Raw genomic sequence first — 22593 nt, 5'->3', positions numbered from 1 at the left:
TTTTTTTTACAGTGTGCTGTGAATAAGGTCAATGTGTGGCACACATCTTGGAAAAACCCATTGTACCCCATGCACATAAAATGCTATACCCTGGTCACCCTAGACAGAAAACACATTATTACCCTCAGTCTCCGTTCATATGCTGTGTAATTCCCTTTGGCCTGTTCACGTCTTTGTCTCCATTCTATCAGGCTGTGAGCTGGTTCCCCTGGCAACGTGATGTTGCACCTTCCGACTGTGGGATGGACGAGGCCTGCCGATGCCCCTGGCAACAACCCCGATGACACGGTTGGTTCAGTACTGAGAGTAACGTCCATCCCGCTGGCATATGTCACCCATAGAGAGCCGTCATCTCGAACACCGTACACACTAACAGAGTGAGCTGGACAGAGAGAAAGAGCAATATAAGATTAGAAGCATTACATTTATTACATGAAATTGTCATAATTTCCATTTTGGGTGAACTATCCCTTTAAATGTGTCTGAAGTGTTCAAATATTTTTTGGGGCCACTGTTTTTGACAAAAAATGATTTGCAGATTCACACACACACATACATATACACTCTCTCACCTTGTCGAAGTGTGTAGATGGTGTTATCCGCAGAGTGGTTTGTAATTATAATAAAGTTTTCTCTGTTCGAGGCAGTGGCTTCCACTCTGACAGCTTTCTCCATGTTTCCATGGAAACTGCTGACCTCTCCAGTCGGCAAGGTCATGTTGATGAGGTGTCCGTCAGAGTTATACCTGCTCATGAACACACTTTCTGTTAGTCTGAGTGTGTGTGTGTGTGTGTGTGTGTGAGAGAAAGACTGTATTAAAGTTTAAATTAGTGAGTGTAAATGCATGTGTATGTAAGAGAGTTTAAAGGGGTCATATCATGCATTTTTTCCTTTTATTTTTCCCAGACGACATTTGAAACAGTTGTCAAGGCTTCGTGTGCCATAATTTAGTTGTTCATGACAATTTTCCATCCACTCTCTGACCTTTACAACAGCAGTAAACAGGCTGTTTTTTGCTGCCGTGCCTTTAAGACCTCTGTATAAACGCCCTCTTCGCATGCGAAATGAGAAATGCTTTGCTTCACTTACATACAGCCTGGGTTTGCTGCTGGGTCCAATATAGCCTAGTTCATGCTGCTGCATTCCTCAATAACGGCCTCTTTGCAAAGACTGAATTACATTGTGACAGGATCATAAAACAAAACTGAAATGTGCTGAACTGTGAAGGTGGACCTTCAATGATCAGGGACCTTGTTAAAAATAAACTTCAGTCACACTTTCCTAAAGTGTGACATCCAGAAGGGTGTTTTCATTGTTAGTTAAACAAAACTTGGAATATCAGTATCTGTTTTTTAAAGGATAAAGTGTCACTTCAGCTTGTTCCTCGTTACCTTGCTGTGAAAAAAACAAAAATGGTCACACTTCAGATTAGGGTCCAATTCTCATTATTAACTATGACCTTTGCCTCAATAAACTCCTAATTACTGTTTATTGATAGTTAATTGTTGAGTTTAGATATTGGGTAGGATTAGGGATGTAGAATATGGTCTTGCAGAATACTGAACAGCCAATATCCTAGTAATATGCATGCTAATAAGCAACTAGTTAATAGTGACAATTGGACCCTAAAGTGTTACTACAAAAAACAAAAAACAAACAGTGCCACTGACATGTAAATGTGGTGGTCGTCTTAATCTCATAATTCCAATAAATGGTTGTTCTGGCTGTGTAACCTGGCTTAACACTCTTCACAAGTTCTGATATTAATGCACCAATGTTCTGACATGTATGCATAAATGGTACCTTTTAAAAATGTGTATTTGTCCTTTTATTTTGTCTGGTTACTTTATTTTTAGAGTTAGTATTTTTAAAATCATTAAAGATAATGTAAAAAAAAAAAAAACATTACATTTTTTATTATCTCACTGCTGTGACAATTGTTCAGCATCCCACCCCCCCTGAACTCCACCTATGCTTCTATTCATTCATTACTAACCTCATTATTAAGTAGTCCAGGGGTTATTAAGAGCTTTAGTCGAGTCTCAAGCTGCAGTCCTGTCTTTGACAGCAAGCCAAATCTGTTTACCTTCATTATACGCAGGGATTAGGGAACTCATGAACACTGTGCCAAGCACAAAGGACACAGTTTTATTCAACCGTAGTTTCCCTTGGTGGACTTTTTTCAGTTTGTCTACATTTTAAGAAAGTAAAAATTTAACTCATTTATATACACGGCAGCTTAAACAGCTAATTAAATAAACTAAACGTCTAAATGACAATTACAAAAAGGTTATAGGATAGAAAGCATCATTATCTCAGGATAAAAGTCAATGTGAAGTCCCTGAAAAGACAGAAAAACGAAGTGTGGGTGTAAGATACATTATAAAGGTGATTGTTAAAATCCGCTGATGCACGATAGAGGAACAGACGACTTGACATTTGAATCTGTGTGGCGGCTCATGGACGGTCGTGTGATATCATGAGGGGGTGAAGCACTCATGACATGTTTCATTTCTCTTTCTCCATTTCTAAATCCGTATTTAGAACTAAACAACTCGAGCTTCTTCATCTTCTCTGTCCCTGTTTTATTTATGTCTAATCAATGTCAATGCCAAATTAAACCATATACTTGCATCTTGCCACCCACACTTGATGTAAAAGAATAAAAGCTTTCATTTGAGCTTTCAAAGGCCTGCAGTTTAGATCAAGAGACATCTGTGTTCTCCTGTACTCAAAATGTTGTGTCTGCTTGAAATGCAGGTTTCTTCCTCATCTACTTCAACATCTTAGGGAGATTTCCTTTCCTCGCTCACTGGGGGGTTGTAAGCCACTATTTTTCCTTTCCTTTTATCTCCTTTATTTTTCTATTTTCTGTAAAGCTGCTCTGGAACATTGTGTATTGCAAAAAGCGCTATACAAATAAACCTGAATTGAAAAGGGACTAAATGGATTGACTGTGCAGGCATAAGCACCTAATCCACACGGTTTATGATACTGTATTCTCATTACAAATCTTCTGAAATCTTATTCTAAAACTTTTATTTCAACATTTTCAGATTTCTACATGTACAGGTCGTTGCTATGCGGTTGCTAAGGTGTTCTGAGCAGTAGGAGCCAACAGTAATAGTGATGCTCACCTTAGCAAGCACAACTAATACGGCTATGTGTCAAAACTTAATGAGCTGCCTACCTGACAGCATTTTTGGGCATCACAGGCACATTTGAACGTTAGAATCGATCATTTGAATGCCTTCGTCGTGCTTCACTGGTTGGCAGACACTCGAATCAAGACACAAATGCTTGCATATTGAGCAGCCTCTCACTTTTGCAAATCAAATCACCAGGCAGCACAAAATCACTTTCCCAAAATTTCACTATTCCTCTAAATGATCATCTCGACCTGAGCCTCTTGGCACCTTCAAAAAAAAAAAAAAAAAAAAAAAAAACCTTCTAAAGTGAGGGTCTCAAACTTGAAATGACTTGGGGACCACCAGCTAAGTGGAGGGCCAGTTGAAGTGTTTTTACAGCCATGTATTTTGAGTTGACCGGCTCATCTGTCCCTCATACCTTGAATAACTCTGCACGTTTAGTTGACTAATGACGCCTGAGATTGTATTCCTGCAATTTTCTGTTTGCAGATCGGCCAGGTAGCCGGCAAATTAATAAACCAGAAACATCACAAGCTGGCTTTGATGTAACAATTGATTCAATACTGTTAATGCACAATAACAATAATAATTAGTAAATAAATAAATAAATAAATAAATCTTAAACTACTCATTACTGTCTCCCTTACAGCTGTATTGTAACTTAAACATTTCTGAGAAATTCTGGGACTCTGATGTACCGTTAGTAATGAATAACTTCTGTTGTATTCCTCATTCGTATCTAAGTCACTTTGAATAGAGGCAAAATGAACAACTGCATAAGGTAAACTGCCTATAATTCCCCAAAATTAAGTTTAGAAAGGCAGTTTACTAGGTTTTGAGCTTTTTCTGAGCACTTTCTAACGCATGTCATTACTGCATGCAGATCAGATCTGAGAAATTCTCTGAACCAGAGGCGCTTGTTGACGAGTTTGGAACACCTACGTTGGCGCATATTCTGCTTTGAGGAATGTTTCTGAAATATTCAGTACTTACTACTTCTGGATGAAGGGAACTGATCAAAGTCAACACACCATCCTTCAGTGCTGTGTGCACAACAGAACGTAGCAATATAATTTAAATGAGCTTCCACAGTGTTGCAGAATAAGCTACAGGCATCTAGCCAGGATAAAAAGTTGCATATGAACCCATTTAAAATTGATAAACATATTAACTAAAATGGTAACACTCTAGAATAAAATTGAATTAATCGACATTAGTTTCACTTAGTTAATGGTATCACAAACTAACGACAGACAGTTCTTTTTACTCTATTAATTATTCTAGGTTAATGTTAATTTCTACAAATACTAATAATTTTCACTTTTTAATTATAATATAACATATTTCTTTCTTTAATTTATTTATTTTGTGTATTTGTGTTTTGTTTCATTCCGCTTTTTTAGAGACATTATACAAGAAAAATTCTAATATAACTTGACATGTATTGAAATAAATTAAAAACAACCAGAATTACTAAATGCTGCTAAAATTTGTTTATTGTTTGCTCACAATACCTATGCATTAACTAATGTTAACGAATAGCAATTGTAAAGTGTTACAACCCAAGAAATATTGCTTTCTGATATTATCATTTACAATTATTTCATAACAAAATTAAATTAATAAAACATAAGTTAATGCATTTTTTTAATGGCCAGTATTTTTTATATAATAATATTTAAATAAATAAACAATTATTAGGATTGATAAATGCTATTAAAATGGTTACTGTTTATTGTTAGTTTATGATACCTAATGAATAAATGTTAACGCAAAGCAAGCATAAAGTGTTACCACTCACAAAAAAAGAATAAAAGAGGCTGCTTTCCGTTTCTATTGTTTACAAATCGGCTTTTGGTTATTGTGCATAACAGGACATAAACTAAACTATGATTTTGGCACCTCTAGCCTGAACCAGAAGGTGTCAGTTTAATGTTTGAAAATGGTTTAGTAAGTGCCAGCAGGGGGCAGTGTCTCACAACAGACCGAACACAGGCATGTGATCCACCTCAACACTACACCATGAGCTGCATGAGAACGTGTATGTGTGTGTATGTGTGTGTGTGTAAACACAGTGTGTGAAAGGTCACCGAGTTGATCAAACAAAAAGGAGAGAAAGAGAGAGAGGAAAAGAAGCCCCTGACATTTTCACACTAAATTAGAACTTGCAGCTCAGTCTCACAAATCCCTGAAAATGCCCATGCAAACAGTTTACACACATGCACACACACTCACAGGTACCCAGGCTCTTTCATAGTGAAATCAAAAGAGGATACAGAGTTCTTTTCTTTATTGGATAGATTAAGGCTGAGTGATTTTCATTGCAGCAGAAAAACACGCAGCTTGAGAAATCGAACTACTGCACTCTTTCAAACGATCTCGGGTAACACTGTCGATCAGACTCTATTAGATTATTTTCCTTCTGATAAATTCTAATAAAGCGTGATTAAATTAGGCGCAGGTAAAGATTAATCTATGCTGGAAGAATATGATTTTATATACAGTAGAGACGTGCCACTATTCCTGCTGATAAAATGGCCTTAGACTATCAGAGTGTGCAAGTGAGGCTGTGTGGCATGACAGCAGCCGAAATAGACTCTAAGGGAAGCTACGACAGGATATGACACACGAAAACAAAGACAGATCGCGCTATCGTGCGCACCTATAAATCAAGCAATGCAGCGCACTCTCCTGATGAGAGAGAGATAGACAAAAGGAGGGTAAAAGAAGGGCATCACTTACTCGTAGACAGTAGTCCAGCCGTTCTCATTGCTGATGGTAGCGAGCAGCCCTGTGTTGCCGTAGTAACTGAGCTGTGCGAGGTCGTGCGCGAGAGCCGAGATGCGCTTCAGCATCCCGGCATTGCTGATGGTCAGCCAGTAAACCTGGCCGCCCGGGGCTACGAGCCACAGGGGCACGCCATTAGCATCCCGCCGCAACTGCGCTATCGTGCCCTCCCTGCTTGCTATGCTGCTCAGGTGGCCCTCGAGGGTATATGTGAAGTTGAGTAAGTAGTCCCCGGTTACCAGGCTGAGGGTGAACAGGTGAGTACCATTTGGACTGAACAGGTAGAGCTCTTGATCTGCCACCGATGTGAGCTCGAACAGCCCCTCGGGAGTGAGCTGTGGATGGTTAGCGGTGAGCCGACGTATACGCACATTCCCGAGGTCAGCGATGTAGAGGGAGCCATTAGGAGAAACTGCCAGAGATGAGGGAGACTTCAGCTTGGCGTCACGAGCGTAACCTCCATCACCTAGGGACAATTTCATAGAGACAATGAGAAAGAGAAGGGAAAAAAAGAGGAAGTCTAGTTCATTAGGCATTCAGTGTTGGGCTTAACGATTAAACCTCAGAGACCCACTGCAGTAAAAGTGCAACACTCTTCTACATCAGTTAAATAATAAAGTTTTTTTTTTGTTGTACAAATTAAATCTGCATTCAACAGAGGCATCCAGGGCTATTAAATGTGTCACACCAACAAGTTTGGCAGGAAAATATTTACAAATTGAATCTCCCAGCATGCCAAAGTCAAACTACATAACTGCCCACTGTCACACTGCTGACAATTTAAAAAAAACATTGACCTGTATTATGTAATAATATGCAATATGCTGTGTTTTTACTTCAAAATTGAATGAACGAAAGAAAAAGATAGAAATATTCTTCAGAAGTTTGGGGTCAGCAAGTTTTTTTTAATGTTTTTTGACAGAAACCTCTAATGCGCACCAATGCTGCATTTGTTAGATAAAAAATAGTTAAACCAGTAATATTGTGAAATATTATTCAGTTTTAAAATAACTATTTTCTATTTTAATATATGTAATTTATTCCTGTGATGTCAAAACTGAATTTTCAGCTTCATTACTCCAGTCTTTAGTGTCACATGATCCTTCAGTAATCATAATATGCTGATTTGCTGCTCAAGAAACATTTCTTATTATTAGAGTATTACACATCAGTGCTGCTTCATTTTTGTGTGGAAACCATGATACATTGTTTTTCATGATTCTTTTATGAATAGAAAGTTAAAAATAACATCATTTATTTCAAACATTATAAATGTCTTTGTTGTCCTTTTTTGATCAATTCAATGCATCCTTGCTGAGTAAAAATATTAATTTCCCTAAAAAATATTTTGAACGGTAGTGTATATTGTCCCAAAAGGGAAATTTGTCTTGCAGTACACGTACACTAAACATTGTCATATAAATAGGGCAATAAATAATATATAACAATATTATAATACAAAAACATTTCATATTGAGTAAATCATGGATAAACTATTCTTGATGATTTTCAACATAGGCAAATAAAACATTAGCATGGGTAAGAGGGCCGCTCTCAGATGAACATACTCAAGTTTCAGGCATCTAGCTTACTGGAAAGGCTTTTATAGAAGTCAATGCAATTGCACTGTCTGCCTGTATGCATTTTGAAGTAATTCTTTCAGCATTATGACATTTTAGAGGAATATATATATAAAGGAATTCTCTGAAATTAACATATCCAAATTTTAGCCTCCTAGCTTACTGTTAAATTTGTATACTATATTAGAACAGCGGTGAAATTTAGCTATTTTTCAAGTCACATTTAAGACAAAATAAAATATGCATTAAAAACTTGTGATTTTTATAACCAGTGGCTTACAAAAAAAAGGTTCAACATGGAAAAATAATACATCATCAGTATGAACAACCTCTCTGAGGGTTATAGTAAATCACTGTGTTTAGCACTGAAATGTATGTTTGTCTCACCTGAGAAACACTCGCAGTTGGGGTCAATCTTACAATCGCATTCACTGGTCGCACCCGCGATTACAACCATTTCTCCATTTGTAGACACTTCTTGTATGCGGCTATGCTTCCGGTCGTCGGTTTCGGCGATGTACAACGCCCCTTGGTGGCTGACGGCAATGGCTTTTGCTCCCTCCAGCACAGACCGCACCGCTGTTTTCCCCAGAATCACCGGTTCAATACTGGCCATGGGGCAATGGATGGGTCGTCCGGCAACTACTCGCACCTGCTGGGACTCGCTCACCTGGAGCACAAGGTTATTATCAAGAACGTAGAGAGAGTTATCCAGCGGACTCACTGCCAGGTCTGTGGGCCACTCTAAACGCACCTGTGGATACACAAATGTATATTATGAACTGCTACGAAGCTGAAAAAGTGAACAGATTTCACAGCCATGATGATGTACTCTCAGCAGCTGACAGAAAAAAAAGACAATCTCATTTTGACTGTTATTATACTGATTTACATACAGTAATATCAGTGGACAGCACTGTTTTACATTATATACACAGGGAAGACATGAATCATGGGAGAATGTAAAAAATACAGCGCGTGATGGGTCCCAAACGAGTTAAGATGAGGAATAGCATGATATCACACTGTGACTTGTATTGTGTGGACATGGTTTGGATTTACATAAGAGAGCGAGCAGAAAACTATTCTCTGCAAACTGTCGCACGCCGGTCATCTGGAGGTGGAAACGCCAAAACTACTTTTCACCACTGGAGGTAGAAAAACCTCTTATACCAAAAAAAAAAGAAAAGAAAAAAAAGAAGTCTGCTAAACTATGAGAGCCAAAAGATGTCCCTTGCATCCACTGATCCATTTAACAACGTTAGTTTTGCTGCTTTCAGTCTTTTGTTTTGAACTCACGTGATACATAATGCAAAGTTGCTTTTGCACAGATGCCAGACATATTTATTAAAATATATATCCCTTTCAGACCTGATTTTTTTATACTGAGCAAAAAATAAGAAAAATTATAATAATAAAAAAAAAATCTGCTTGATATTTGCTCTTCTCCAATTTTTTTTATGTCCATTACATTGGGCATAACATATACGTTTAAACATATACAGTATGTGAATTAGTTTGGAAGATTTTGAAAAGAATACACATACTGTAATAATGAGCAATCCAATAAGAATGTAGAAAAAAGTCTTGTTTGATGCTTGCAATGGATGTATCTAAGTATGTGTGTATATGTCTGTGTGTTTGTGAGTACTTGCCGATTAATTTGATAATTATAAAACTGTGCATTGTCGAATTAAGGCATCAGAGTGTGTCAGGAGTGTATGTTGCTGTGTATTCTCTCTCATATCACATTCACTGTTTCTGTCTCACTAAAACCAGTGAAAAAAGTGACAGCTTATAGCCACTTTGAGGACAAATAAAATCATATTGTTAATAATAGTAAACATGAATGTTAATAAAACATTAAAATTAGAATTTCTGGCTCTGTATTTTAGCTTTGAAATGCTTGTACAAATTTCCCAGCATGGCACACAACTAAGTTGTGGGTTCCTGCTGATATATAACACCTGATGTCCATTGCGATGGACATTAAACTTTAAAAAATGCATGTGTTCTAAAACTCTGAAAGATCTTCTAATTAACTTTGAATATTATCACTTGATACTATTAATATTATAATAGGTGTAAGTTGATGAGGCTGGCAAGAACATAAATTAGCATTTAAAGTTCCCCTGTAGTCAATAATTTAATCCCTTAAAACTCATCTTTGATCACCAAAATTACATATTTAAAGTTTTTTTTTTCCTGTGAAAAAAAATCTTCATGCCTTAAAATAGATTGAATGTAACTCTACACCCTTGCTTAATTTAATATACGTGGATCAATGAATATGCAAATTAGCCCCACCTCCACTTCACTCACACCAGCTCAGAGATCCACTCGGTCAACTTTAGTCAAGTTACTGTAGTAAATGCTGCGCAATGGTATCGCTCTTCACAATGTCGGACACATAAAGGTAATTAATATGATTACCCTTTTGCTTGACTACATCAAACAGCTAATAATGTGTTGCTAATGTTACACAAACCATGTTCCCATTCACCATCTCAGAGTCAGACAGCTTCTTCTAAAAATCAACATCCTTAGAAAGGCTTTAACAAATTAGAACGTCAGTGGAGAAAGGCATATTGTTAATCATAACATTGTAAAAAACATCATATACATAATTAAGCCGCTATACTGATACATATACCCTGATTTTAGCATATCAACAGAAAAATATACTGGGATAACCTGGCTTCTCTTGAGACTCCACTGCTTCAAAGAATAGTTAATGATATGCTAAAGCTGCCCTGCTCGATTGGTTACAAGGTAGTTTGAGGCGTAAGAAACACCAGAGATTTCAAACCTTGTTTTTGAGACGGTCTTTAAATCACTGCAGTTTTAGGGAGAAAATAATCAGCAATGGTGTTGACACATGGTTTGTCTTAAAGCATATTAAAAACACCACATAGACATATAGACATATAGTCTTTTGTGATGCTTGAAGCTCAATCAGATAAGTTAGGGGTCATATCTTCATTGTGACTGGTTGCTCAGGGATCAATCAGTAACCCCCTGTATATATACTGTATATATATATATATATATATATATATATAAACAATAAAAAATACCCCCTGGGCTATCTGCACCTCTGATATAAAACATTTACCTGTTAAATTACCTGTAAAAATAACTATATTATGATATATACCATTACCGTGATAATATTTTAGTCATGCCACCCAGTCCTAATGTGCAGCTAGGTAAAAAAAAAAACGTCCTGGTTGTGTGTGTGTCTGCGGCTGCCCGACAGTCGGACAGTATTGAGTGTGAAGTGTGTCATATCCCAGGCATGCAAGGAATTATGCAGATTTCAGTGCTTCTTTTACCCAGTGGCCTGCGGCACCTCATTTCCCCTTCTCTCTCTCTCTCCCTATCTCTCCTCACTGTCTGATTCTTATTCACACACAACACACCCCACCGGATGAACTGTGAAGAAGTGCAGCGTGTGTGTGTGTGTGTAGATGGGATCGAGAAAGAGAGAGAGAATGAAAGAGAAATCAAGGGACAGTCTGCCAAAAATTGATGCTATTCAGGAGCGGGAAGAATTGTGTCTGACTTTGAAGGGAGAGCGGGCCTGCAGATTTAATGAGGACACACTGAGTTAAACTGCAGGGGGAGAGAGAGACAGAACGAGAGTGTAAAATAGATTTTTAAGAGCACTTTAAGAGAAAGATGTGGAATTGCCTTATGTTTGAGAAAAGCTTTACGATTTTAGTGTTCGAAATGGATGGAGAAAGGCTGAAACCTCAAAGGAGGGAGAGAGAACGAGAGAGAGAGGAAGAGAGATAAAAGAAAAGTAAGGATGTTGCTGCAAGCTGTATAATGTAACTCTGTAGCACCAGAGAGACCTTCGGTATCAGCACTTTCTCACTCTAAAGGTGAACAGCGAAAAGTGTGTTTGAGTGAATCCTGTGGAGCTGAAGAAAAAGGTTGAAAGAAAGAGACAGAGAAGGAGAGAAAGAGAGGTTGGTCCAGACTCTCGCTGTGTGGGGTGTGTATGATGGGTTTCCTTCATCTTTCAGTTCTTCAGCGTCTGTGTGCTGTTATTCACTTCATTTATGTGAGCATGTGAGAAGACGGAGACAGATCATTTTTCTGATGTCTGCACACAAACAGAAAGTTAAAAGATTGTCTGCCTATAAGAAGTTAACAGCGGTAAAATAAACTGACAAGAGTTAGGTCATATCTAAGAAATATTTTGAGATATCTTGAAATATCTTATCAAAAAATTTGTACATTTATGAGTTTATAAAATGTATAGGGGGCTGGGTAAAAGTACAGATTTTCCAATTAACCGTTAACTTAATTTGAACGATCCCAATATTGATTCTTAAATTCAACAAGTTCTACCTTTTTTCAGTGTATGTTTTAATTGTACAGCAGCGACCTAAAACATATTTGTATTGCGTTCTGCTGAACTAATGCACTCCAGTGCATAATTTAGGCCATTGTTACTTTTCAAAATGAATATTTTTCTTGCAACGGTGTGTTTACCCACCACTTCTCAGCAGCAGTGTCGAATCTTTGCAGCACGGCAAAAGAAATCATGTCTTACCTGACTAATGAACATGAATGCACAGTCTGTTTTGAATGTGATGCAACAAAAACACTGTATAAATAACAGAAAGAAGCATCTTTCTATTGAGTTTTCCTTGTGTGTTTCATGCAAAGACAAGACAGTCAACACGATCACTGTAGCCCGATTCACAAACAAATGACGGTTCTTTTCAGTGAATCAACAATATACAGCATCACCAGTGTTAGTCTGTTTAACAAACGTCTCTAAAGAATGGGGTCTTTTTTGTCAATTAAAAACATACAGCACAACCAGCGTTACTCTGAAAATGAACAAATGACTCTTATGAGACGGTTCTTTTTAGTGAATCAAAACAAACAGCGTGACTCTTTTGAGTTGGTTCTTTTATGGTCGTAAAAAATGATCCGTTTTAAAAGATGATGATACCTGGAATTTCACATGATGGTAAAATGGACATTGTAACTGAAAATATATATGATTCTAGTCGACAGCTTGTGAATCAAAAACAAATCAGGGAATCTGCATTGATACTAGGCCCTAAAAATGTATAGTCAACATGAAAAAATGAACCCTATTTATTACCTTATTTATTTATTCTCCCTGGAGAAGTATGTATTTGAAATCTGCTATTTTGCTTCATACATTCACTATAAAATCACCTTGGGACCAGTTGATTAAAAGTAATTGCAAAAATATCAAAGAGAAATGAAGTTAGCTCTGAGAAAAGGTCAAGCATCACTTGTTTGCAGAAACCACTAGGCTTGATATTTTGTTTCTAATGCAGTGACATTCATACAAAATGTGTGATTTATTCTAAATACTTCTTTAGATCCACCGTATGTAAATTTGTAAGCGTGCAAGTGTGTGCGTTTTGTTTACCTGGCTGATGTCCATTCGAGAGTCGCAGCTGATTGGCTGGGAGGAGGTGAGTCCGTTTGACCCAATGATGGTTGTTATCACTCCTTTGTCATCAATCTTACGGATCGTTGATCCATCAACAAAGTAAATGAACCCGTGTTTGTCCACTGCGATACCTGCAGGACAACAGGATACACACACAGTCATTTCTCTCAGTCTCTTTCAGTTTTAATGTGCTTTATTGGCGTAACAAATAACGTTACATTTGCATTGCCAATGCAGTTACAGCTTAACAGCAGATGATGAGGAATGGTGCACTGAAGAAAGATGAGTTTCTCTGTCTCAGGCAGTATATTCCTCTGTGTCTGATCATTCTGTTCACAGAATCTTAAAAATATGCAAATTGTCTTATATATGCAGATTTATGCGAAATGACATCAGATATGCAAAAAATCTGGTATTTCTTTTCATTGTTCATCCAATTTCTCTTTTTCATTTGTCTTGTTCTATTCAAATGCTTGCAAATCACCTTGAGCTGTGCAAGGTAACTTGGTTTTACATTTAAATCGTGCTGTGCACAAACAGGCATTGTTACAGTTTAATTAAAACTGATCTTTAGCACAAATACACCTCCAGGCCACTAACATCATGAAACAATCGCCACCCTCATTGCTGTCAAATACTTTATTATTGTTTCTTTAGAGACGTCTGTTCCACGGATCTTTCATAGCATATGGTTTGTAAGGAGCAAACTATGCTCTGAATATATGTACTGAAAATAAAAGTGATTATTTTGCAATTGTAATCCAATTTTGTTTCTTAACATTTGGCAGCCTTATCAAATAATGAGTCAAGAAGAGAGCTATAGGGATTGTAAATCGACTTGACTATTACAAACCAATCAACAAATTATCAAATGATATTCTCGATTTGGTTTATTTCAAAATTGCACATGAGAAACAGGATTTAAAAAAATAAGGCAAGGACCAACACAAATAATAGATGTACTGTATATCTGTCAAATGGCAAAATTGTGAAGGGAATTATGAATGAGTATTTCAAATAAAAAAACCAACAACATAGTGATAGACAAATATATAGCTCAAAATTATTAATTTGTATATTCAATTTATGAAACAACTATTCATTTATAAAAGGTGTCCTTTTCAGTTTTGTACAGAGGTCTAAAGAAAATGTATCTTTCATTTTGTATCTTTTGTATAGATTACATTCTGTAAAGGAAGTGACCCTTTCTGAAAAAAGAGTCGGTAAAACTAAACTAAACTACATCTTTTTCAATTAATATGTAAACATTTTATGTGTAATTATTATGGAATTGTGTATAAGGATCGAAATAAAACATCTTGATCATGATGAAGAAACATGTTATAAGAATCACTGCTGATAATCTAGCTAATTTACCACACTGAAACTGAAGGTCAAGTCTAGTGCATTGCACTGTGGGATACAGTATTCTGTGCAGTGTCCTCTGGTTGTATACTGCTCAGTTTGGTCACCATGAAGTAGTAAAAGATGTAAGGTGGTACTGTTTGCTATTTGGAACACCTCCACACAAATAAGCACAGAGGTTATGAATTTTTTTTTGCTGCATGTCGCTTACCGATATTTTTGTCCTCCAGGGGATTTGACTCTGAAGTGGGAAAAGGCTTATATAACCATCTCTCTCACACACATCAGAGTTTGTTATGGCAAATAGCACTGTGTGTATGTGTGTGTGTGTGTGTGTGTGTGTGTGTGTGTGTGCGCGTGTTTGCGGCTTTCCTTTCCCCTCTCTAATTTGCTCTCTTTATTCTCGGTCTCTCCCTCTAATGAGAATCACAGAGATAAGCAGACATATTGGTCTGTTCTCACCACGTTGATTTACTCTGGGAGAGATCGAGTCTCTCTCTCTCTCTCTCTCTCTCTCTCTCTCTTTCTCTCTCACATACACACACACACGCGCGCACACACACACACGCGCGCACACACACACACGCGCGCACACACACACGCGCGCGCACACACGCACGCACGCACGCACGCACGCACGCACGCACGCACGCACGCATACATGCAGTCATACATGCAGACAATTAAGTGCTTTATTTGGATTACAATTTAATCAGATAATACTAACAGGATCCACATATTTTTGGAGTAATTTTACAGCAATAAAATCTGCCCACATGGTGCATTTCAACAGAGCTCCAGTAAAATGACAGCTCACACATATCAGTATGGATAGCGGTAACAGCGCCTTCTCCATATGAATAAACTGCCTATAATAGCTGACACAGAGCAGTACTTCACTAGTTGCATTGCCTGTTTCTTTCCTAGCCCACACTGTAAAAACTGAATATGTGCAGTTGCTCCCTTGAGGAGTTTATTTCTACATGCCATGAGCCTTAAACTTGACTTAAACTTAAACTAATGTAGTCGGGCTGATTCAATCATATTACCGGCTACAGAACCGGCTAATTGTCACAACACGAGTGCTAACTATTACATCAAAAGTAAAAAAATATTTTTCATAATTATGAATATTTATCTAATTTTATCATCATTTTATCTCAATGATGTTAACTTTCATTAACATCATTATGACATCTCAATTTGGACTATCATATATTTATCTTTTTATTTCATAATTAGGCCTTAGTATATAATAATTTCACATTTTTATGTTATAATGAATATTTACCACATTTGTAAGAGCGTGTACTATAGTTGTCATTTGTTGGCCAAAATAATACTATGATATTTCTTTATGAATTATGTGCTGCATTATTGTTTTAATTTTTTTAATTTAGTTGATAAGCCATTAAAAAGTATGTAATGGCAGACTGCCACTATGAAAACTGATCTGTATACTTTTTCCTGGACAATAACAGTGGAAATGTTCAATTTTTTTTTTTTTTTGTGTGGCCAAGACTTTGATGTATGTCCCTATAGAGAAACTGACTTTCAAATTCAGTTCTGAGATATATTCACTTGAGTAAATACGCTTTATCCCCAGTTTCCCCTTTTTTTTGTTGACTATACTAAAATGGTGCACAGTTCTTTAGCCTAACTTTTTAATCTACTATTTGGTTATGATGAGCGGCTTTAAATTCTGAGTATCCGTTCAGACTCTCTCTCTTTTCTTGTGTGCAACAAACAATACAGATCATGTTGTGCTGTAAACCAGATGCAAATTCACACACACTCACATGCACTACCCTTGTTGCTGAAATTCCATCTGCCTCAATAAGCCTGTTTACAAATGCATCTTGTTATGGGTGCCAATTACGAGGCATATTACCCACTTAACGAGCATAACGAGCTTAATTATTTATTCTGCCTTCGGAGGGGTATACCTCCCTCTGCCCTTCAAAGGGTCCTGAAGACACACAGAGACCCACAGGTCCAGAAGCTCACTTTCTTACTCATCTTCTAAAACGCCAAATGCTGATTAGATTGAAAATGATCAGAGGAGAAACTAATCGTCACACACATACAGTATATTAAAATTCAAAAGCCGATCACAATAATTTAGACTTCAGGAGTGCTTCTCTCTAAACCTGCTGGACTCAGACTGAATGGAGCATATCTATCTGTTCGCTTCTCGTCTTTCTCTCTCTCTATTTCTCTTAAACTTTTGGCTGGCATCAGACAAGACAGCAAGCGCCCTATCCCACAGGGAGCTATGAATTAATGTGCCCTTTTCTCCTTCTATCTCTTTCACCCTAAATCCAAGACTTCAGTGAATCAGAGTACTGCAAACGTACCCCCCCCCCCCCCCCCACACACACACACACACACACACACACACACACACACACACACACACACACACACACCGAGCTTGTAGAGCATATATACACAGAACACGCTGACACACAAACATATAATGAGGACATTTAGGGGCTGTTTACACCTGGCCACTTCATGCATTTTCTCAGATCGGATAGTTATCTAATTTATCAAAACGATCCCATTTACACCTGGTCACATAAATGTTTTCGCAAAATGGATATAAATCCGATCTTCAATTCCTGCGCTAAATGCAGATTTCATGAAGTTCACGTCACCGAAAACAACAGATATGAGCTGGATTTTAATGATCATCAGCTAAATTTCAAAATCAAAGAGCGCAGTAAGAGAGAGCGGCAACAGCACTGGTAAGATCATTTCGTTTCTTTACTTTTAATGAAGATGATTGCATATTAAGCGTCTGCGACTTTGATTTGCGGTAGTTTGCACGTTGGCTTGATGAATAGATCGCTCAGCTGCTCATCTGCGGTGATGTGTGCTGCAATAGCGCCGTCATATCTGGCTATAACATGACATATAGCCTATAACATGCTTTCACATGTTTATTTTTTAGCATTTTTGGGAGAAGTAAAATTTACATATGTGGTTTCAACAACCAGATGCATTTACACTTGTCCAGTTTCGTCTGGAATGCGGCCCAGACCACCTCCTGAAGTGGTTTGAGTGATTGGATTTAAATCCGTCTCGAATGCATTTCGAGGGCATTTATACCTGGTCTTTTCACGATCAGATAGCTATCCGATCTCAGAAAACACATGAAGTGGCCAGGTGTAAACAGCCCCTTTATGTATAGCAGAATCTCAGAGGAATTGCTCAGCTATTAGGAATCATACTTAAAGTAGTACAATGTCTTTTTATCTAATGTTTTTTACAACTGGATGACTAATTAAGCCAAAAGGTACTGAAGCACTGAACCACAACGTAAAAAAAAAAAATTCGTAAAAAAAACTTAAACTTTAATCTTGAAATATTTTCGACTTTATTCTCAAAATACTTACACTTTATTCTCGTAATTTCAGGGTTTTTTTAGGTTGCGGTTCAGGGCTTCCATAAAAAGGGTTAAAGGAAAATTAAATGCATTATGTTAAATATTTCTATTTTGAAACAAAACAATAATACATATACACGTTAAAAAGAGTTTATTTTATGTTTCTGAAAGAAGTCTCTTATGCTCACTAAGTCTGCATTTATTTGATAAAAGTATAGTAAAAACAGAACTGTTGTGAAATATTACATAATAAAATAAAAACTTTTTTCTATTTTAATATATTTTAAAATGTAAGTTATTCCCTTGATGGCAAAGCTGAATTTTCAGCATCATTACTCCAGTCTTGATCCTCCAGAAATAATTCTATAATTCTGATTTGGTGCTCAAGAAACATTTCTTATGATTATCAATGTTGAAAACAGCTGTGCTGCTCTATTGGATTCACGTTCGATTCAAAATCCTTTGTCCGTTAATGTCCTTAATGTGAGCTGTTAAAAAGTATGCCATACTGCTGTTATGAGCAATTCTTTTGACCTAAAAACAGAAAAGCAGAGTAGAAAAATCTGAATATGACACCTTAGGGCAGTGGTTCTGAACCAGGGAGCCGGGGCACACTAGGTGGCCTCTTCCAAGGGGTCTAAAGATGGTTTAAAATTATTTAAAATAAGAATAAATACATTTATTTAAAATAACACATTGAAATAAACCTAAACAATAAAAAAATCTAGATATTTCTCAATTTAATTCACACCCTCAAGAAAAACTGGTTATATGAGGTAGCTTAGTTTTTATTAGATTGATTTCTGGAAAAGCCACATAAATGAATAAAATCTTATATAACTCCTTGGACAGTTTTATAAAGATTTCAGTTTTATAATGCATTTACATTTTTCTAGTTATGTCAAGCTCTAAAATATTTGATCAGGTTGAAATTGTGAGTAAATCTTTATAAAAATATATTATCCTAAATCCTTATCCAGTAAATCACACAAAAAAAGGAAAAGTCTTCAGATATTGTTGTAAGCAATGGGTGTTGGATTCAAAAAGGTTGAGAACCACTGCTTTAGTGTGATGCCCGAACCACAACTTGATCTTAGAGCAACAAATATAAAATCTGGGGGTAAAATCTGTGTAGTCTTTTTTGCAGTCCAAAAATGCTAAAAAATCATTATTTACAGATGCTGAAAATGTCAATCCTGCCAGTAAATTTTCCTGTAATTGTCCGTCAAATCTCTTAGAAATAAAATAATATTTTCAAAACAAACAGGGTATTTTATAAGCATAATTTTGATTTGATTTTTACTTGTTTACTGGCTCCCAGCATGAAGCTCTGGGCCTTCGGTTGTTGAAACTAGCCGAAGACTATCCGTTTTTACAGCACTAAAGAGATCATAGTCACGGAAGATGCTGCCATGGTGCAGAGATCAATACTGCATCACTCTGAGTTTCTATGTGTATAAAGAGATATTGATTATAAAAACATTCTGTATATTGAGATTAATTGAATCAACAGCAAGCCAAAGTCAAGCCACACACCACCGTACAGAACTGTCAAGACTGGTATGTATAGTGACACATATCAGCGATACGGGTCAGTTTAGCAGAATTAAACAGAGAAAAAAAATCGTGACACTGAATTGCTAACGCTTTGGTTGCAGTCTATTTGTGCGGACCCCCTCATGGCCAAAGAACATAGAAGGTCGGATTGCAGTTATTGAAGCTCTCAGCATTTTGGTCAGTGCCTGTTACAGATAATAGACTTCAGTAAAAAACACTTTAACAAAGGGGAAAATGGGTATTCTACCCCGAGACACACAATGGAAGGCTTTTAAAGCGAGTGTAAAAAGGCTTAAATCAGTTTTAAATGTGATTTACAGTTTGATCTGAAACACAGTTCTTTTCAGAACAGTCCGAAATCAAAGTGCGCGCGCACACATACATAACATTCCTGCTCTGGGATTCTTTATGAATTCTATCCTCAGGGGCTTACAAGTAAGTGGAGGCTTTTAACTGCGACAGTTGAGTGAGCGAGTTACTGTGTGAGAGAGAGTGCACAATGAGGCTTGAAGGATAAGAGAACATACGTGCCCGTTAGCCACGCCCCTGTCTGTCCATCAGCCTGACTGACGGGTTTAAAGAGACAGTGGCAGTGATGGATAGGCGGGACTAATAGTCGCTCCACCTGATTTAACAAAGGAGGAAGGCATCTTTCATGTATCTTACTTTTTCAGTTTTCCCATTTCTCTCACTGAAATATGCCTATATTTTTCTCTCCTCTCCTTCAATTACCACTCTGCCTTGCTCACTCGCTCTTTCTTTTTGAATTCAGAAGCGCAGCATGTGTGTGTGCTGGACTCTCACCCCTGGGGTTACTGAGCGCTGCTTCAGTGGCCTTGCCTCCATCGCCGCACTGGTTTGGGTGGAAGGGTGTGCACTGCTCCCCGCTGCCAGCCACCACCTCCACGTTCCTGCTGATATCTTTCGGTTCAGTCAGAGTCTTCAGGCGGTACAGCTTCCCGCTGCTTGTGTCCGACAGGTAGAGCGACTCGTGCACAGGGTCCATAGACAAGTAGTACTTATGAGCCGGACTGGAGCTGAAGGAAGAGAATTTAAACAAGGCTTTATGACAAAGCAGGGCTACACACATATTGGCAATGTACTTATGCTGAAACTATTTCAAAAGTCGAAATCCATACTGAAAAACAACCACATACAGAGTCATGCTCACACAAGGTTAGAGTAAAAAAAAACTCCAGGTCTCAGTGCCTTGCAGAAATTTCAATCATACTGAACACAAGCCCTGATCAAAACTCTCAGCCCCTACAGTGCGTCGGACCCCTGCCAGCCTATAATCTTCCTTTCCTTTCCCTCCATCCGGTTCTGCCCTAAGAGCAAATCTACCTGCTGCCTCTTTATCATCTGTTCCTTGGGCAAAATGAAAGGGAGGAAATGGAAAAAAAAGAAGAAGAAGATTTTCCTAAAGGAGCGAAACATTGTCCCCCACAAAAATTGATGAGGTCTTTTGTGTCTTTTGATAACAGAAACATGTTATTTGGATTGTGCTCCCCATGACAAAGCACAACACTTCCTCTGGCAAATCACCTGTGGCGTCTGAGTTCTGGTGAGTTTGGTACTTGTAGATTATGAGGCACTCTGCTGCTCTGACATTTAAGGGGAGTCGATTCACTCTTTTGGGTTTAAGGACAGCAGAGTGCTTAGAACTGTGTAGGGGCTATGAGGTCAGGGTAAAGGGGAATAGTTCCTGTTGCTAAGCTGCTAACAACTAAAAGGTCATGGGTTCAGTTTCTTGGGAATGCACATACCGATACATTTTACACTTAAAGGGGTCCTATAATGCCCTTTTACAAAGTCTTGATTTAGTTTTTAGGGAGTACTAGAATATGCTTTCATGCTTGATTGTTCAAAATTCTTCCGAAATACGAAATGTGCCATATCTGTTCTCTACTCAGATGTAAATATTAAGGATGGCGTCAATTTCAAACCAATTCAAGCCTGATTCAGACTTAAAAATGTTAACAAACAAAGAGGATCATGCAGAACGGATTTCATGCATGGACAAGCATGGATTTCATAGGCCATTTCAGAGTGATGTTTTTTTTTGTTATTATACATTTTAGATACAATGTTATACACCATTTAATCATGATACTTGTCAGAAAACTATGGTAATACAAACAGTAATCGATTACAAAACCATGGTTAATTTTGCTAAGGGGCGGTGAACAGTCTTTCAAAAGCGAGAGGTTACAAAAACTACAGTAAACACTATATCAACACTAATGTTGGCTAGCAGGCGAGCAGAGGCAAAGCTTTGCCCTTTGTTTACATCGTAGCGACAACATAAAACTTATACAATAACAACTACAAATAATAATTAGACATCCTTAAAAGTTGTGATCCACCAACAACAGCTTGTCCCGACAAAGTAAGACCTGCTCCATTTCAGGAGAAGCTGCATTGTACTCTCTTAGGTTCTGAAAGCTGTACTACAAAAAATGTGCTGCACACAGATATACGTTGGGGTTATAATGTTCAGGAACAGTGTTCAAAATCGATTTTAACCACTCTAAGTTCATCAGCCTTAGAAAGGTCAATGCAGCTCAATCAGGCCTTGTCCCCTTTTTTCAGTATTCCGTGGGCTGGGATTATTTAAATGAGTAACATTGTGACTTCACAAAGCCCGGAAAAAAACATGCTGTAGTCCAAACGAGACGTTCAATGTAGTTCTTGGAAACAGGATTCTGTTGAATAAAATATCTCCCTTTGGAGTGGACTTAAAGCTTTGTATCCTTGAGATCTTGAGATCTCCTTGAGAATGAGCAACATTACACTAACTAAAGTTGAAAAAGTGAAAAAGCATAATAGGACCCCATAATAGGATCATAAATAATAAATGTATTATTTAAATTTAATACTGTGAAGCTGCTTTGATACAATCTGTATTGTGAAAAGCGCTATACAAATAAACTTGACCCCTTTAAAGGAGACATATCATGCTTTTAAATTGTTCCTTTTTACATATAAATCATACATTTGTAGTCTATATAAAGCGGAACTGCAATGCTTGGGTCTGAATTCCTCATTATTATAGCTCCACAGGCCCCTTTTTTACCCCTTTTCTAATGTGCTTCTGAAAGCAACTCGTTTTGGTGCGGTCTCTTTAAATAATATTGAGACACTTCATACCCCGCCCCCTCTCCAGGTTGTAGCGGTGACACTCGTCGGTTCAACTCCACCCCGTTCGGCCATTTTTGTAGTCTGGTAGCAGAGATAGGATTATCTAGCGCACAGAAACTTTTATACACACGTTATTAACAAAATGTCAACAACGGAAGACTTGTCCAGCCAGCC

The 22593-nt window shown here is 37.6% G+C and overlaps 1 protein-coding gene across 5 annotated transcripts in view; it reads right to left on the bottom strand.

Moving 5' to 3' along the window:
* The window catches only part of tenm1 (teneurin transmembrane protein 1), a 213050-nt gene that overhangs the window by 23825 nt on the left and 166632 nt on the right, over nucleotides 1–22593 (bottom strand). For all 5 annotated transcript variants that reach the window (XM_082170138.1, XM_082170137.1, XM_082170140.1 and 2 more), the window contains 6 exons: nucleotides 20083–20315; nucleotides 12942–13096; nucleotides 7904–8270; nucleotides 5892–6402; nucleotides 573–745; nucleotides 123–382 (listed from right to left, as the gene is read on the bottom strand). In XM_082170138.1, coding sequence (XP_082026264.1) covers nucleotides 123–382; nucleotides 573–745; nucleotides 5892–6402; nucleotides 7904–8270; nucleotides 12942–13096; nucleotides 20083–20315 — 1699 coding nt within the window. The remainder of the gene's footprint in view (nucleotides 1–122; nucleotides 383–572; nucleotides 746–5891; nucleotides 6403–7903; nucleotides 8271–12941; nucleotides 13097–20082; nucleotides 20316–22593) is intronic.

The sequence above is a fragment of the Leuciscus leuciscus genome (genome assembly GCF_965113295.1).
Source record: "Leuciscus leuciscus genome assembly, chromosome: 5".
In the NCBI taxonomy this organism is placed as follows: Eukaryota; Metazoa; Chordata; class Actinopteri; order Cypriniformes; family Leuciscidae; genus Leuciscus; species Leuciscus leuciscus.
This window is presented reverse-complemented; position numbering and strand designations above follow the sequence as displayed.